Here is a 19,306-nt window from a genome sequence, read left to right on the forward strand (position 1 = left end):
AAAGTGTCTTTAGTTTGTTACTTCTGGTCAACAGTAGAGCGGCCTGGGAGACGTAGGAGGACATGTCTCTGATCATTTGTGTCTCTGTGTGTGAAGAGGCTGTGAGGAGAGACAGTTTCTCTGTTTGAATAACTTCTGTTAGATGGAAGAATTTGAGTCTGTAGGAGTTTTTCTGTGCGTGTGTCCGACCTGAATAAACTTTAATTTCTGCATCCTGTTTGTGGATCAACTTTAACACTGCAGAGATCCAGAAGAGCAACAGCTCGAGAGAGACGGGAAATGTTGGAGCCAGCTGGGTATAAATCACATAAAACCGTCATTCTCTTTATTTGTTTTGTTTTGAATCTCAATTTTCTAGTTTATCTTTCATAAAAAACACTTGTTAAAAAACAAAAATGTTCTCTCCATTTTAAACTTCTTATTTTTATTGCTCCAAGGCCACCGTACATCCCCCTCTCTGAGAAAAACTCAATCAACTTTTATAAATTATCAAAGTTTCAAGAAAATCTCATAAAGTCACTCACGTGATGTACGATGTGTCCTTGGGCAAGCGATTGACCCCATGTTGCTCCCACTGCTTTATCATCAGCGTGTGAATGTGTATGAATGGATGAGTTAATACTGATGGACTCTTTACTCAGCGGCCTCTACCATCAGTGTGTGAATGTGTATGAATGGATGAGTTAATACTGATGGACTCTCAGCGGCCTCTACCATCAGTGTGTGAATGGATGAGTTAATACTGATGGACTCTTTACTCAGCAGCCTCTACCATCAGTGTGTGAATGTGTAGGTGTGACCTGCAGTGTAAAAGAGCTTTGAGGAGTCCGAAGACGAAAAAAGAAATAAAGAAGCTCGATTATAAACCTTTGTATTTAAATAATGAATCTTAATCTTGATTTTTTTAAACATTTCATCGAGACAAAAAAGAAGCAAGCAGTCAAAGAATTGAAGTAAAGTCTGATAAGTCTTTATTAAAGATGACACATTTGAATATAATTCTCGTACAGAGCAGAAAGAAAAGACGTGAAGTTTTCAGTGACAGAAGGACAGAAAGAAAGAAAGAATAAAACACGACACATCTTTGTAACTCTGAAGTGTGATAAGATGGATCATGTGTGCAGCTCTGGTCTGATCGTAGCTCGTTCTTCACGTCTGTTTTTAAAGGTATCGTTGTGATTTTCTTTGATGACGTTCAGAGTGAAGCGTCTGTGAAGGACGATCTTTAAAAAAAAAGAAAGATATTTTTTGGGTCTTTTTGCTTTTATGAGAAAGAACAGCTGAAGAGAGAGGAGGTCAGAGGTCGGATTCAAACCCACGGCCGCTCGCTGCGACGAGGACACAACCTCCGTACATGGGGCGTGCAACATGACCGCTAGGCTATATGGCGCCCCGAAGAACAATCATTTTAAAAGTAGCTTGAAGATTAAAGGTTTGCTAACTTCATACACAGACATGAACACTGAGCAGATTTCCCAGAATCCTCTTGTGAGGCGTCGGCTCTGCTCTCAGTTCTTCTGCTTCGCCCCCTGGAACAAACAGAAAGAACACCACGTCTTTATTATTCAACTCACAGATCCCAAAGCGGTCAGAGGAGAGGATTTAAACTGGAGCTCACCTGAAACTTGAGCAGCAGAAAAGCTACAAACGCTCCGTAGAAACAGCTCTTCACGATGAACACGCTGTACGTCAGTTTGGCGCTCTGCGTGACCTTCAGATATTTGTCTGAAAGAGTTCAAACATGGAGATGAGATTTAAAGAAGGAAACATTCAGTTTATATGAGTTCTATGATCATCACAGTGTAGTAAGACGTTTACCTCTGGTGATGGTTTTTCTTTCAGCTGTCAGGAGAAAAGAGACGAGAATCAGACGAGGAAACATGTCGCTGTGTTTGTTTTTCTAACAGATGAAGAATCAGATTATTACCTTCTATTCCTTTAACTGAAGCAGAGTAAGGGACCGTTTTGTCCCCGTCAAAGAAGTGGACGGTGCAGGTGAATTCATTGTCAGGATTGTTCCACTCTTCAGCAGAGACCCTCAGCCTGCTGCTCATCATGTAGGTCTTTCCTTCTTCCAGCACGGCCTCGCTGTCCGTCGCCACACCTGAGCTGACCTCGCCCTCTTTGTCGGTCCAGGAGAAGCTGACATGATCCGGGTAGAATCCACTGGCCACACAAACGATGGTCTTACTCTGGTGTCCACACTCCTTTGGAGAAGCTGGGAGAACTCTGACTGTCGGTGGAGTGACCTTAAGTCCTTCTTCTGCAAAACACAGAGGACAGAAATCAGCGAGTTAAAGCTGCAGACGGATCCACAACAAACCTCAAGAGTCACACCTCACTCCAGTGCAGAGGTGTCTCTTACTTAAGTAGACATTTTGGGTATCTATACTTTACTGGAGTAATTCTTTTTCAGCAGACTTTTTACTTCTACTCCTTACATTTTCAAAATAGCCTTGTTACTCCTATTTCATTTCAGCTTGTTTTCACTCCGGCTTGTCATCCTTCAAAAACCTATCCAGATCAATCGCGCCGTCCTGATAGAGTGAATTTGATTGTGGTTGGATGAGAAGTATAAACATATACCATTCCTACACGCTATGGTGCGGCCTAAGCTTTTGTCCTTAATGGCATTTTTTCCCCCTTACATTACTTTAACTTTTATACTTTAAGTAGTTTTGAAACCAGTACTTTTACACTTTGAGTAAAAAGCTTGAGTTGATACTTTAACTTCTACAGAAGTCTTTTTAAACCCTAGTATCTATACTTCTACCTGAGTAATCAATGTCAATACTTTTGACACCTCTGCTCCAGTGTGCGTCTGAAGTCTTCAGAGCCGAGTGAGGACGTGAACATCAGGGTGCAGAAAGACACAGAATCACTCTGAATCAAACATGATGCTCACAGTGAGCAGATCTCACACTCAGAGGGATTTATATATCAACATATTTTTACATGAATATTCAGTTTGTGGCTCTCACCCAGGACTTTTAGTTTGGTTCTGTCTCCAAAAGAAGCAGGAGAAGAGTCTGAACACAGCAGGAAAACTGACTCTGATCCACTAACAGCTGATTTCATGTCTCTTTACACAACAGGAACCAAACTCATGGACTGGTTTCTGTAGTTTAAAAACATTTCTTCTCTCACTTTTTTGGAGTGAGGAATAAAATACTGAGAGTTTAACCTTCTCTTTATCGTCTGTGCAGACGCTCACGAGGGCGAGGCAGAGGAGAGTAAAATAAAGTTGAAGTTCTTTTTGAAAAGAAAAAGATGATTCTTGTTGTTTAGCATTTGGAGAATAAGTTTTAACTTTCAGGAGAACAACTATGATTCTTTATTGTGTAACATTTCAGCTTCATTTCTGACGCTTTGACGCCACACTTCATATCAAGACTTTATTCTCTAACCGTGTGGTTGAAAACGTTTTCCTCCTCTCCCTCTTTTCTTATTCCTCAAGTCAAAATATCTCATCTCCTCTGCCTCTGATTGGAGAAACCTTCCTGATATCATTTAGTTTCTTCTTCCTGGAACGTATTAAAGAAAATATTTATTTTCAACCTTTCATTTGTGACATTTTGACTTCAGACTCAAGAATTGATCCTCCATCTTCCTCCTCTCGCACGCTTGACCACAACAATCCTTCTGAACATCTCCAGCAGGTCAGAGGTCAGAGGTCAGAGTTAAAGGCTGATCCTGATCTCATTATTTAAAAAAAAACTTAAATCAGAAGTTTACGCTACAGGCACCCTGGAGATTCTCTTTAAACACATGCTCTGAATGTGTCTCTCTGCAGCGGTATCATCAACTAATGTGAGATCATAGAAGATGAGATTAAAAATGTACTGATCCAACAAACAGAAAGATTCAACGTTTAGAGAAACATGCTGCATGAATGATCTGACAGTTCCAGAGCAGATTACAGGATGATTGTTGTAAATGTAGTTTTGTTAATTTACAGGAAAATACCGAGCAGAAAGTATAAAGTTCTACATTTGACAGTATGTAAATCTACATGTTCATTTTCTTTGGTAGCTTTTCTGCAAACTATCTCAGCAGGACGTGAGCGCTCCAGGAGATCAAGAAACAAAACATTATAAGACATCTTTAAACCACCCTGACTAAAACATCGTTCTCTTAGAGTTTCAATAAAACATCACGAGGTGTGTGTGATTATTTTTGTCATTTTCTTACCTAAAACGCTGAGTTTAGTTCCAGCTCCAAAGTAAGCAGCATCGAGGTTGTTCACACTGAAACAGAGCTGCAGAGAAACTGCTCGACCTCTGAGCTGCACAAACTTCTTAATTTAAGATCCTTTTAAGAGAATGAGATCAGAACCGACCTTTGACCCTGACCTGGACCAGTTACAGACTTTAGTTTGATGATATATTCTGTTGTTTTTAAGTCGTCTTACCTAAAACGCTGAGTTTAGTTCCAGCTCCAAAGTAAGCAGGTTGGTTGTTGTTCACACTGAAACAGAGCTGCAGAAAAACCTGCTCGACCTCTGAGCTGCACGCCGTCTCTGACATTAAACTTCTGATTTAAGGTTCATCTCAGACTATTAGATCCAGATCCGACCTTTGACCCTGACCTGGACCAGTTACAGACTTTAGTTTGATGATATATTCTGTAGTTTTTGTGATGCTCTTACCTAAAACGCTGAGTTTAGTTCCAGCTCCAAAGTAAGCAGGATCGTAGTTCACACTGAAACAGAGCTGCAGAAAAACCTCCTCGACCTCTGAGCTGCACGCCGTCTCTGACATTAAACTTCTGATTTAAGATCCTTTAGGAGCATGAGATCAGATCCGACCTTTGACCCTGACCTGGAGGAGTTACAGACTTGATGATATATTCTGTCCTGTTTCTAGTCGTCTTACCTAAAACACTGAGTCTGGTTCCCGCTCCAAAGTGAGCCTCTGCCTGGTAGCTCACAGCGTTTCACAGAGCTGATAAGAACTCTGTGAGAGAGGAATAATCCGGGCTCACAGCCAAATGTTTGATTTATGCTCTCAACGTTTACAGCAGAACAAAACGCCATGCTGCTTTTTTGACATGAACACACAGTGAGCAGAAAGTCCTTCACATGTTTGAAAAAGAGAGGACTCTGTTCATGGTCACACACGAGCTCTAACAGTACACTTATTAAAGCATCTTAATGAGGACACCTGGAGAGAACCAGTGAGTTCTGCTCTGTTTGAGGCTTTTCTTACCTAAAACAGAGAGTTTAGTTCCAGCTCCAAAGTAAGCCTCGCTGTAGGAGCACAGAGACTTTCCACCCTCACAAAAACTCTCTCTGCTGCTTCTTTTTTATCTGCTCTACTTAAAATGATCCCAACTGTTTCCCTCTTCACATATAAAGACCTCACAGCCTGCAGCTAGTCAACCTCTACGTCCCTTATCTCCATCTTTGAAACATCTATTCATGTCTTTGTTATTTTGTGAATATTTCATCAACTTATGAGTCACATGTTTGTCTTTAAGAGTCGTTTGAGACGCTGCCTCTACTCTGCTTCTTCACATTTAGTTACCTTTAAAAAATCTTTCCACTACAACAGTCTTCTCTTTTTGCATCCTAACGTCTATCTCAGGAGAAGAGTTCAACAAAACGTCCTTTTACTCACCGAGAACAGTCAGTTTAGTTCCTGCACCGAAGTACGCCTCTGACTGACTGACACAGCGTTCAAGGTGAATGTCAAAAAGCTGCGAGCTGACACTGAACGAGTTTGTTCTGCAGACTTTCATCACAGACTGTTCATGTTAAGAATGAGTTCCTTACCTAAAACAGTGACCCGTGTCCCTCCACCAAAGTGAGCCTCTGAAGAACCAGAGTCACAGTGAAGTCGTCTGTGACTCAAAACAAACCAGACGCTGCTCCCTCCTCTCGTCTAGTTCAAATCTCACAAATGTTTCAATGCAAAGGAAGCAGCTCTCAAAGATCCTCTTCAAAAAACCAAAACACGGCTCTACTTTTACTCGGTTTAACTTCTTTTATGAGCTGAATTCAACAGTCTTACTCACCGAGAACAGTCAGTTTAGTTCCTGCACCGAAGTACGCTTCGTAATTAGCACAGCGCTGAAGCTTCATGTCAAAAAGCTCTGAGCTGAACTGATAATAACCCAAACATATCAGGATCCTGAGAACGTCTCATCACGTTTATCTTTGTACATTTATAAAGATCTGACTCACCTAAAACAGTCAGTTTAGTCCCCGGGCCGAAGTACGCCTCGTTGTTGACACAGTGCTGAATCTTAACGTCAAAAAGCTCCGAGCTGACACTGACCTTTGACCTGGTGTCTCTCTGTAAGTTTGATCTGCAGACTGTGTTTGCAGAAAGCTTCTCTTACCTAAAACATTTGTAACATCTGAATCATCCCAGACTCACCTAAAACAGTCAGTTTAGTCCCCGGGCCGAAGTACGCCTCGTTAGCGTTGTCACAGTGCAGAAACACTGAGCATCAAACTCTTCTTTCTTTCTCTGCCACACTAATCTGTAAGAAGCTTTGTCTCATATTTCCATCTATACTGAGTCTCTGCAGCAACATGAAATCCATCATAAGAGAGTGAAACACTGAAATATTTACCTAAAACTGAGAGTTTGGTTCCTGGGCCAAAGTAAGCAGGTTCAGTGTAGCTCACAGTGTCTCTGTTCAGCTCAATAATTCAGACTCTTCACTACAACATGTTTTGTCTTTGACTTGAAAACAACTTGTTCACTAGTTGAAGTCTGTTTAAGTGAACGTCAGTGATTAAAGCTCCAACTTACCCAGAACTGTGAGTCGTGTTCCCTCTCCAAAGTGAGCTTCAGTTCCAGTGTCACACTGAAAGTCTCCTCCAACAAAAAGTCACAAAAGGTCCCAGAATGTGCACGATGTCGCTCAGAGTGATGATCCAGAGGATGAAGGAGGTTTAAACATGCAGGATGAGCTTCAGAGAGTTCACATGAGTGTTGTTGTTTCTGAAGAGCAGAGAAAGAAAGATCCAGACTGTGAACATGTGAACTTAAAGATGTTAGAAACACCTTTTCCTGCAGGTTTCCTCTATATGAATGCACGCTGTGCTGCTAAAGCCTCCTGTCCTCTTGTCCACCTCCAGATTTCATGTGTTTCTGCTCTCCTGCAGCACGCAGCAGTCTGCTCACTGTGTGTTCATGGGAGGAGGTTTTTGTACGGCGGCTCCATAGGAATGTATCACCGTGGCTCCCTGTCCCCACGGTGAGAAAGCATCATACAAAAACCTCCAGCGTGTTAGTTTCTGTGCTCCTCCGTATCTCAGCCTCCATCTCGGTGAGCCTGGGAGAGCAGCTGTGCAGCTCTGCTGAGAGACGACGAGCTGGCTGCTGCTATTTCTGTGACAGCTAAGAAAAGAAGCTGAGGGAAGGAAGAGAGGAAACTGATGTTTGTTAGATTATCAGTGCTCAGAGGGAGGGACGCCTCTGCTGGTCACACCTCTTCACACAAACTGTCAGGAGACACTTTTACAGAGGATCACTCCCTGACAGATGTGACTGATGAGTGGTTTGTCCTCCACGTCCTCTCTGTCTGACTCTACCTTGATGTGTTGAAGCACAGGATGCACAGGGGTCAGCAGAGAGGAAGTGAATTCTGCAGGTTTGGTCCAAGAGCAGCTTGGGGGTGTCACAATTGCTAAATAAAAACAATCCACTCACTTCTGCATGTGGTTGTCCCAATACCAGATTTTGAAGGTAACAGAGGAGTTGAGATGGGACAGACACCTGGCTCTGATTCCCAATAAGGATCACAGACCGGCTGCCTGGTTTGTGCTGGTACCACAGCATCCTGGAGAATAAGTTGGCATCATATGTGCATGTTGTCGTCAGCTCATCAGTCCCTTCAGTAAGAACCCGAGAGGGGAAACACCCTCCACTTTACCTGTGAAGAAAGTCAGTTAATGTCATTGTTGAGATAAAGTTTGAATTCAATATTTGCATCAATTCATCACAGAGACAGCAGTTAGAGAAAAGTCACATCAACTTTGAATGGTAAGACTGAGCAGCAAAAGTCCAAATGTGTATTAAAGCTGCCACATCCTGGAAACTCAACTTAAACTAAGACCTGTGCAACAGCCATGACTAAATGTAAATTCATAGGGGGCGCCAGAAGCTTAGTGATCAGTGTACGTGCCCTATCGAGGGGCTGTGGTCCTCCAAGTGGGTGGCCTATAGGTTCGAATCCGACCTGTGGCTCATTTCCTGCATGTCATTCACTCTCTCTCCCTGATTTCTGACTATGTGCACTGTCCTATTTAGAAAATATTTGCATAAAAAGTACCAAAATTTTTTATATATATATATATGCATATTTGCATATAAATATATATTTGCAGATCAAATGACTTTTACAGTCTGTACTCAGATTTAGGAGGAGCATTGTCATGTTGTTCATGTCTGACAAACAGATGACACATCAAACATAGACTTTCTTATTATCTCCATCACACCACCACGCCTCCTCTTCAGCTCCTCTGATAATCGCTGATCTTGATGATAATAAAAAATCTGCTTGCCTCTGCTTTCTTTGCAGCACTTTTATTCAAAAACCATAAAAGTTTGGCATTATACTCATTTGAAAAATATTTTAAACACTGTGTAAGAAGAAAGAAATGCTTTCAAACATCATGACTCCATGCCTTTCATATATCAAACTCTTTAATGTTATGAGTAGAAAAACCATAAAAGGTCTTAATGTTTTTTTTCTTCATATCAGTTGAATTGAAAATAATTAAAATGTTTTTTAAGTCATTTAATTAAATTATTTTTGCCTCTTTGTGTTATACTTCTTTAACATTTGTGATGATGTTTTCACTTTCAGTTTGTGTGTGTTTAACTTTAACCTCTTACTGCGGTGATTGGATGAATATCTGCTGCTGAGTCTCTGTGGACTGTGATTGGTCGGCATTGAGTAGAGCGGGCTTTTTACAAGGATGCCCCGCCCACACGGTACACTGACCGGTAGGAGTTCGGAGGTCGAGCCCTGTCAAACGGTTGCTGGGGAGAAAGAAATGTAAAACAGCTTAAAGCTTCTGTGTGCGTCGAAGATACAACAAATGTTGGAGGTGGTTAGTAAACAAGTAATGTTCTTTTAATTTAAGACATTTTTAGCGGGTATTTTAGCATAATAACGCTTAACTGTCGCATTTGGCTAAAAGTCACCAGTTAACGTAACCGCACTCAAACTGTTAGCAAAGAATGCTAATCCTCTTGAGTTTAGTTTTATTTTCCGACTTTTTCCTATTTGATACTTTTTCAAATTGTTCAGTCTTCCAGATTTTGTACCTTCATCCCTCCAAGGTAATAAATTGCCTTCTTTTAATCGTGTTGTGTCCTGGGCTAAGCTATATTTGGCTAAGATATTGGTTGCTAACTGCTAACAGTTATGCGGCTAAGGTTGGACTAGCTAACAGTGAACAATTGTTACTTACTCCTTTATTTTTTTTATAGTTTTAATTAGCTAGTTGGTTAATTGCTTGAATATTTTCTTTTGACATTGGTGGACATTTTGTATGAGGGACAAAAAATGACTAAAGTATAAATAAATGAATATATGTTGGGAGAAATTCATACAATAATGTATAAATAAATAAATAATTAAATAAATGCATCAACAAATATAATAATAATAATATATAAATAAATATATTTATGTATTTCTGTGTCCATGTTGTACAAGGAAAAGTAAATATGTAAATTAAGTGGGCCGTCCTAACATTACTGAAGTAGGATTGGTCAATTTTGAAAAACAGATAGAAGCAAATTTACTTTTCCTCTTACGACCTGGACACAGAAATAACTAGACGTGTAAATGTAAAAATACGGAAATAAATTAATAACTCAATTAATGTGGAAATGTATGCATTGATACATAATTAACTGTAGAAATACGCTAATAAATGAATAAATACATGTAAAAATATATAAATAGCCTTTTTCATTAACAAAGTGTATTTATTATTTATTCATTGATGTATTGTTTTCAGCATTTATATATTTATTGATATATTTATGGATGCATTTATTTAATTATTTATTATTTATACATTATTGTATGCATTTCTCCCAACATTTATTTATTTATTATTGAATTTATTGATCTATACTTTAGTCATTTTTTGTCCCTCATAGTTTTACAGCAACTGAATAGTCTGACACAACTGCTGTGGTAGAGCTAACTGTTTAGGACGGTTAGCTGCATTGTTTTGAAAGTTAACAGTCACTTCAACGGTTGATCCAAACCGTTACATTAATGGTCACTTCAACAGTTAAACAACAGTGAAACATAAACTCTCCCAGTTGATTTTTTAGCTCCAAACAGTCTTCCAGGGACAAATTTTTTGTTGGAGTAAAGTTTGTGTATCTAGTTCAGAAAATATAGCACAAAATGTTCTTCTCCAACTTTTAAATTACCAGATCTCCATAGTGCACCTTTAAATTGGATGCTGTCCTTTTGTATCTATAGTGAACAGTATCCGGTTATGTAAACTACTTTTTGGTTAAAGTCTTTCTATGTGATTTTTCACACTTAAATATAATATAAATCAAGTCTATCCTCTGAAAATAACTCTGTGAGTCATGACTGTCTACAATGGGTGTAACACCCGAGTCCCACTGTCTGTGATGTTTTCAGAGTTTTCAGAGTCCTATCTTCACTTTGTTTACATCGCCGGGACGGCCGGCTGACTCCTCCCCTCGTGTATAAAAGTTGTTTAATTGAGGGACTAGAGAAAAGAAGAATAACATACTGTACTCACTGCTTAACTGTGTTTCTAGATCACGCTCATTTCAGGTAAATTTACATGCAGTGTGAAGATACCAGCATAATAAAGATCGCTAGCATTAGCATGCTAACACAACAATGCAGCGTGAGTTGTTTTGGTTTCATGCTGGTGCTCAAGGGCGACATCTGCTGGATCAAAAAATCGCATATAAAGCCTTTAATATGTGTTTTTTTTAATCCGTGCATGTGTAGTTATGTTTTTGTATGAATAATTTATAACATTACTGAACTAAAAACTACGGAGCCCCTGAAGTACCAAAAAGTAAAAAATGGCATGATATAATGTTGTGTGCACAAAATATATACTTGATTGAACTTGGGCCTCTGATAAGGACAATCCTTGTTTGCAGCCCTGGTACAAAAGTAACTTTACGTAACTATCATTACAAAATTCAGAGCCACACAATGACACGAGATGTATTTAATTAAAGCTTGTTGTTAAGCTGTAATGTAGATGTGTGTGTGCTGATTCTACCAGCTGTCACAGAGCAAACAAACAAAGGAGGGTTTTAGTGAGGGGCTGATATTAAACCACATCACTGTGTTACTGGCAGCACAGAAATACACAGCTGAGTCTGATGGAGTCACACTGGGAATAATCAGAGCTGCTGTTGTCAAATCTTTTCTTGTAATCTCAAACCGATCCTTGAACTTCTTCTCATAGTCGGGTTCACCGATAAGGTAGCTGTCACCGATTAAATTCATCAGGCCGCTTTGTGTTTGCTGGTACCAGAGCATCACGTAGAGGTTGGCATCATTATGGCTGCATCCAATTTCTATCCTGGCTGTGTTGATGACTATTCTGGGATGAGACTGCTGAAACGTCACACCTGTCCCTCGATCTGTGGGAGAAACACATCAGTTTAGTAGCAGTTGACGTCACGATAGCCTCCCTGAAATCATACAAATGAAATTCCTGTTCAGGAGTTAATGACATTACATGAAATCATCAAGATGAGCAGAACTCTGACTGCAGCTGGAGACATTTCTAAATGTGTGCAGTCACAGGAGAAAAACAGCTTCCTTCATAACGAGCTTGTATTAATAGAGGCACCACCTCCAGTGCAAACACTCACATCTCTGGAACAGGAAAGAGACACAGTTTTTAGTGAGGGATGGGCATCAAACCACATCACGGTGTTACAGCACAGAAATACAAGCAGAGTGTGACAGGTTTTTGTGTATAATCAGAGCTCCTCTCGTTGTGTCCTCTCCCCTCAGCATGAATTGTTTGACAAATTGACCCTCGTACCTTGGGGTACTTTTCCCATTTTCAAACCCAATAAGGGTCAGCGGCTGGCCGTCGTTTCTCTGCTGATACCAGAGCATCAGCGGACGTTATCATCATGTCTGCAGGTGATCTGGACCTCAGTGTTCTCCTTCACTATCTGTGGAGGAGACTGCTCAAATGAGACAGCACACACCTGACATGTGGAGGAAACAGATTTAGAAACGGTTATAATTCAAAATAAAAAATAGTTTAGGATTGTTTAAAATCACATCACTAATGATCACGGCTAAAATGTTGCATCTTACCATGAAAACTGATGAGGTGAAAACTTAATGTCACTGACTGATGTAGGGTCAGACACTGTGTGTGTGTGTGTGTGTGTGTGTGTGTGTGTGTGTGTGTGTGTGTGTGTGTGTGTGTGTGTGTGTGTGTGTGTATACAATGAGCTGTGCCTCCACCTGTTGGTTGAATCCTTTTTTTCAGGACCCTGCTGTATTTCATTTAGCTTTATATTTATACTTTTGTTTTTTGTTTCCATGGTGTAATTTGCAAGCATTGAAATGATTAAACCTTCTTAAAATGGTAAGCTGTAGAGAGGGTATCTGCATGCCATCAGTTACAGCTGGTCAGTGGCAGACAGCACTTACTGGTGTCAGGAATAAGAAGGGAGTGAGCAGTTAGCAGTTTTAATTCTGCTGAACGTGTCGTCTTTTCAGTCATGACAACTTATGTGTGCAATTAAGGCAGTGCATGCAGTTATTTCACTGTTACCAGTTTATACAATATTCTTGTATGTGTATTTAGAGGTGAAGAGACCCTCAAAAACACAGGTGGTGACAAAGCTAATGGAAAGTTGGTTGTTGTTTTGCATTGAGAAAAAATCTTTCCACTAATTTGGCTGGAATGGAAAGCTCAAGGAACGTGTTTAACACCAGGCATGCCTTTAAATCTCATTTAAAACTGGTACGATCTTAAAGGTTTTTAAGTGGACCCAAAAGCAAGACCGGAAAACAGGGTGGTGGGTAAGGGGTATTTATTGAAGTGAGGCTGGTGAAGGCTGGTGAGGCTTGAATGAGAGGCTGGGTGGTGAGGCGCTGGAGCTCGATGGTTGGAGGTACTGGGGAAAAAAGAAGACAAGGGATAATTAGTGACAGGTATCCAAAGCACAAAAAAGTTTACTGATACTGAGAAGCCGATCTACCACGGTGTAGGCGGAAATAATCAGGCAGCTTGGGAGAGTTGAACCAGGGTATAAATGCTGCAGCCGGTGATTACAGATGACGAACAGGTGAGTGATTGCAGAGAGCTCCAGCAGCCAATAAGCCACACCCAGCCTCTGAAAGAAAAAAAAACACAAGCACCAAACAAGGAAAAATACACAGAAATGTCCAATCACCACAAAAACAAAGGGTTATATTTCTGTAATTTTCTTGACTGAAATGTGTGAGAATTTTAGAGATGATGACAAATCCTGAAAGTGTAACAAACGCAGAAGTACTGCTGCTGATACGAAACCTCCTCCTGTTATATCAGATCTGGATTAGAAAAAAAGGCCGACATTGGTTAGTATGTCGTGGTACAGCTGTAAGGGGCTGTGGAGTGCAGCGCTGAGATGAAATAAAAACAGTATCAGCAGGTTTTTGTATTGAGGAGCAAAGTTATGAAGCACTGTGGAGACTAGCAGCACAGAAATACACCGCACTACTGCTCAGCTCCACTGCTTCTATTGTTAATGTGCAGTTCTGGCGTTCCAGTGCGCTCCCTTCAATCTTCACATGAACTCCATCTTCAGGATAGCCGTCTTTAACATTCATGTATCCGAGGAACTGCATCTGTCTGTTCTTTAACTGTTTGTACCAGAGCATTCGGTTGTAGTCCTTGATTTCATGTTTACAGTTGATTTGGGGTTTTTCTCCCGGTTTGCTGAACATGTGCGTCGGCGTCTGCTCCACTATTTGGCTGAGGGACGAACCTGTGGGAAAAGCAACAGCGCACAGTCATGCTCAGTAAAAGGCTGCAGCTGTATGGGTGAACAGAAATGAAGAACAACAAATGTGTAAACAGACTTTTCATTAGATTACCTGAGAAGAGAAAAACACTGAAGGTGAAACAGAAGAAAGTAATCATGATGCTGCTCTTCAGTTCACTCTGGTTATTGCTTCTCTGTTTTAGTCACAGAAAACCTCAAACTGTAATGTTGACTATCTCCGCCTCCTCTAAAGAACACGCCCCGTCATTATGAAAGGAAGCCACAGACCTTCTCTCATTCTCATTACTTCTTACAGCTCGTCCTAACAGCATGCCACACCGGCCAGCACGCTCTTTACTCCTGGAGCATCCTTAGAGCCTGAAAGCAACGCAGCGCGTCGTTTTAGCTCTGACGTCTGCCCCGCGATATCCAACACTATCCAACGCTCGCATGCTGTCTGTTAGTCAGCTTTTTAAAAAAGCAATACAGTACAGATTAACTGTTCAAACTTTGTACATAGTGTGCACCAAACGCTAGGCTACTGGCGCCCCATCCTAAATTAAATAGTTTGCTTGTTGTCACCTAGTCTTAAAAAATGCGTTTACCAATATGAAAGGTTCTTGTTCTAAATCCACTCTGATCCTGTATTTGATCATGCCTAGTGCTGGGTGATATGGCCTACATTTGATATCATGATATTTTTTTGCCTAATGTCGATATTCGATATGACTCGATATTTATTGTATTAAAGTTTATAAATGTAGCCTATAAAACTGAAACTCCACTGTCTAAAAATATATATATATATTTCAGGGATATATATATCACTGGCCCGACCATTGTAACCACTGGCCCAGGAACATTACTTTTGATTCGAAAAATAACAGTCACCAATTTACTCTTGAACCATTCTGATGCAAAAGTCAATTACAACTTTTATCAAATAAATTGAGCTCTAATTATAAAGATATTGTGTATTTTTCTTATATTTATGTGCTCATGTTTATTCACCATGCTGCTAACTGTAAGGGTCTACTTAATCTGATATTAATATGAGGCTGTGATAGATCTGGAATCTCTCCTTCTTTCTTCTCTGTGAGAAACTCTTCATCCTTAGATCTTTACTTTAGGAGCTCTCTTAAGGGCTAAGATGCTTTGTGAATAACTTTACCAGGATCTTATCTTTAACTTTAACGTGTTCCTGCTCCTCCAGCTGTCTGTCACTGTGGCTCAAACTTTTCTCCCTTCTGTTTTCGTCATGACCTGCTGTCACTCTCAACTTTTCTGGTGATTTTTTTAATTTGAATTCTGATGTAAGATAGGCTTTTGTCGGGATCTGATGGTTTTAAAACCGTTTTACCAAACGTGTGTTTTAGTAGAGAAAACCTGCGCTAAAATCTGTGTGTGAGTGTACAACTCCAGTGTAGTGAGTGCGCCCGCGGGAGTGACAGCAGTGAAGCCACCAGCTGAACGTCCAATCAGCTGGACTCTGTCAATCATTCATCCGGGCCAGAGGGCCATTTATAATGTCGAGCCCTGCGTTATGTGCCCTTTTTTGGAAGTGTTGGGGTTGTATCAAGTCAACTTTGGTTATATTCTTTAATAATTATATTTAATTATTAATAATATAAATAACAATATCATCAGTATTGGGGCACCACCCTGAAACCAGGGAAATATAACCAAAATATCACTCAAATCAGTCTAAAATTAGTTACTTCATTACTAAAATTATTAATAATTAATAACTATATTTAATAAATTGTGTGTGTGTGTGTGTGTGTGTGTGTGTGTGTAGATGAGATAGAGAGAGAGAGAAAACAAGATGGTGGAGAGAGACAATGCACCATGTGACTTCTTCATGGTGACAAAATGGTGGACAACAAAGGAAGCCGTGTGGCTACCTTTTGAAATAGTTTGAGCTCTCTGAGCTGAGTTCAATAACTGTTACTTAAACACCAGAAAGCCAGTGGCCGGACTTTGATTCAACGGCGGGTACACTGGTCTTTCTGATTGTGAAAGCCGCTGACTGAAGGTAAACTAGCATAGCATTACACACATAGATGAACACAGCAGTTCATTACAATAAAAAAAATGCAGCAGCTTACAACAGATAACAAACAGAATGTGACGTCTCGTCAACAATGATGCATAATTATCAGTGGTTATAAAAGAAACATAACTATTTCTGAAACTATTTCTGCCCAGACCAAAGCTCTTACTTGGGGTAACTCCTGGTGATCGTTGCAAAGTTGGTTAGATCGTCACTCTGTTGAATGTTAAATCAACAGATTCAGGCAGGGTTCCTTCGTGGCAGATGTAGGAGGAGGGTAGCGGGATTCAGATCTTCGACCAGAGTACTGCTCTAGGGTCTTCAGGTTGCAGGAGCCGAGTTCCTATTTAAGCCAAGAGGAGGAAAGGGTTTGTCTCGAATGCTGGAGTCCATCTTGTTGGAGAGGGTATCCTCTGGTGTCGGCAGACACCAGGAGGAAGCAATGCCTGGTGATTACTTTTAAAGACTGGAGCTGCCTGTGGGTTTACCTCAGGCCTCCTCCAATGAGGATAGAGAATTCAGACGCCCCCCACCCCCCAACGTTTCACACCTATTTGTTAGTTTCTGTTGGGGGGTTGCTGGGCTTAGACCCCTTTGTTTAGTTGCCTCCAAAAAACTCTAGTCAGGCTCGAGACTGTGATACAGGCCTGAGTCCTTTGTCCCACACACATGGCTGAGGCCCAACAGAAGTAATTCGGCCTCGCTCGCATCTTTCTCTTTCTCCTCCGTGTTGGTCGCTTACAAGAGCTAGGCTACTCAGCGGCAGGAGTGGAGTATCCGCCGCCCTCTCGTCTCCGCGCAACAAGTGCTTCCGCGAAAATCTCGCAGTGCAACGGAATATCGCGAGAAAATGTAAAACCTTTAAAAAATAAAATCGATGTTCCCTTTTCCATATCAAGGATTAATTAAATATCGATTGAATCGAGCCTCACGATATATCGTCCAGAACTAATCATGTCTATAAACCCCTCTATTTCAGCCCTGCTCAGAACAGGCGGTTTCTGTGTCTGCACCTTTAAATATGTAAATGAGCTGTGTGACCACGCCCCCTCTCTCGAAGGGCTTGGGTGTCTCTGTCTTTCTCGCTCCATGTCCTATTGTTTACAGTGAGAAGGCAGACTCAGAGGGCAGAACAAACACCTAGCTGTGGGAGTGTCACCCACCTGGGGGAGGGCCTACTGCCCTTTGTGATGTCATGAAGGGAAAATCTCCAAACGGCCTGTTTGAGCACACATTTTCTGAAAAGTGGAGCAGGCAAAAGACGGAGAGGATGGACTTTTCAAATCCATATAGAAATCTATTTACTATTTTATTTTATTGAATAAATATATATATTACTCGAGCCAATAAGAATCAAGCAGCCACTCTGAGGGACCCTTGATTGGGTCATCAGCTACACTATCACTCACTATAAGGAATGGAATCCTATTAGTGTGATGAGACGATTTAGAAATACTGAATGTAACTTCCTGTTTATAACAGGATGTGGGAGGATGAGTGTAGTTTGTCTGGCTGTTCATGAAAAACCTTCCCTTCTTATAATATCTGATCTTTGTGAATGGGTCGACCGAGGGGGGTTAACGGCTGATTCCAGGTGTGAGTGGGGGCTGTGAGCTGTAATGCTGAGATGTAGAAAGAGGAGGTTTTTGTACTGCTGAGCAGTGACATGCAGCACTGTGTAAACTAGCTGCACAGAAATAGACCGCGCTGCTGCTCTGATTGACTCGCTCGATTATTAACGTGCAGTTCTTTCCTTTACTCGCGTCCCCTTCTATCTTCACTTTAACGTCTTTCTCTGTATTTGAGTTGGTTAACGACATATATCCCAGGAGCTGCATCTGTTTGTTTGACTTCTTGTACCAGAGGATTTTATCATAGCTTTGAATCTGGTGTGAACATTGTATTCTGGCTGGTTCTCCTGGTTTGCTGTAAATGTCTCTTGGAGTCTGGTGGACTTGGTCACTTGAAGAGGAAACTGTGGAAAGATCAAACCATTAAAGAATTAGTCCTCATGAACAGGAGTGTGACAGATTATAATTAAAACTGCCATGTCTTTAAATCTATCTGCACACAGACTTTTCATTAGATTACCTGAAACCAGTATAATGTTCAAATGAACGATCAGGTAGAAGATGATCATGCTGCCTTTTCTGTTTGGTAATAATGTTTCTTATATGATACTCTCAGTGACTTTTTCCAGCCTCCTCTTGTCATAAAACCTCCTTTCAGAAAACTGAACAGGTAGTCATAAGGTGGGCGGAGCCGTAGTTTATCCTCCTCCTCTTAGCATCATGTCAACCACAGACACACAACACCAGCTCAGTAAAAAGGCTGAAAATAAACCACATTATCAGAAAGGAAATCCAGGTGTTCAGTAGAGATGAAGAGGAGGTTTTTGTACTGCTGAGCAGTGACATGCAGCACTGTGGAAACTAGCTGCACAGAAATAGACCGCACTGCTGCTCTGATTGACTCGCTCGATTATTAACGTGCAGTTCTTTCCTTTACTCGCGTCCCCTTCTATCTTCACTTTAACGTCTTTCTATGTATTTGAGCTGGTTGAATACATATATCCCGGGGAGCTGCATCTGTTTTTTTGACTGCTTGTACCAGAGGATCACGTTATAGCCTTGAATCTGGTGTGAACATTGTATTCTGGCTGGTTCTCCTGGTTTGCTGTAAATGTCTCTTGGAGTCTGGTGGACTTGGTCACTTGAAGAGGAAACTGTAGAAAAATAAAACCATTAAAGAATTAGTCCTCATGAACAGGAGTGTGACAGATTATCAAGAAAACTACCATGTCTTTAAATCTATCTGCACACAGACTTTTCATTAGATTACCTGAAACCAGAAACATGTTCAAATGAACGATCAGGTAGAAGATGATCATGCTGCCTTTTCTGTTTGGTAATAATGTTTCTTATATGATACTCTCAGTGACTTTTTCCAGCCTCCTCTTGTCATAAAACCTCCTTTTTAGCAAACTGAACAGGTAGTCATAAGGTGGGCGGAGCCGTAGTTTATCCTCCTCCTCTTAGCATCACGTCAACCACAGACACACAACACCAGCTCAGTAAAAAGGCTGAAAATAAACCACATTATCAGAAAGGAAATCCAGGTGTTCAGTAGAGATGAAGAGGAGGTTTTTGTACTGCTGAGCAGTGACATGCAGCACTGTGGAAACTAGCAGCACAGAAATAGACCGCACTGCTGCTCTGATTGACTCGCTCGATTATTAACGTGCAGTTATCTCCTTTATTAGCAC

General features: G+C 40.8%; 1 protein-coding gene, 1 long non-coding RNA gene and 1 gene segment (V, D, J or C); all 3 read right to left on the minus strand.

Moving 5' to 3' along the window:
- LOC110005538 (uncharacterized) overlaps positions 1-19,011 on the minus strand; it is a 46,883-nt gene extending 27,872 nt beyond the window's left edge. Inside the window, exon 1 of the mRNA XM_065966673.1 lies at positions 18,883-19,011. Coding sequence (XP_065822745.1) covers positions 18,883-18,931 — 49 coding nt within the window. The 5' untranslated portion in view covers positions 18,932-19,011. The remainder of the gene's footprint in view (positions 1-18,882) is intronic.
- LOC110005959 (M1-specific T cell receptor beta chain-like) lies at positions 949-6,162 on the minus strand. The segment is given in 5 exon segments: positions 949-1,529; positions 1,619-1,725; positions 1,819-1,842; positions 1,928-2,263; positions 6,016-6,162. Coding segments are annotated over 5 exon segments (555 nt in total).
- Positions 11,099-12,706, minus strand: LOC110005960 (uncharacterized). Its single transcript, XR_010664662.1, has 3 exons — positions 12,667-12,706; positions 12,041-12,212; positions 11,099-11,630 (listed from the first exon to the last, which is right to left on the minus strand). It is a non-coding gene; the product is annotated as an uncharacterized lncRNA (long non-coding RNA).
- Positions 19,012-19,306: the final 295 nt, after the last annotated feature.

Source organism: Labrus bergylta, chromosome 18 (assembly GCF_963930695.1).
Source record: "Labrus bergylta chromosome 18, fLabBer1.1, whole genome shotgun sequence".
NCBI classification, from domain to species: Eukaryota; Metazoa; Chordata; class Actinopteri; order Labriformes; family Labridae; genus Labrus; species Labrus bergylta.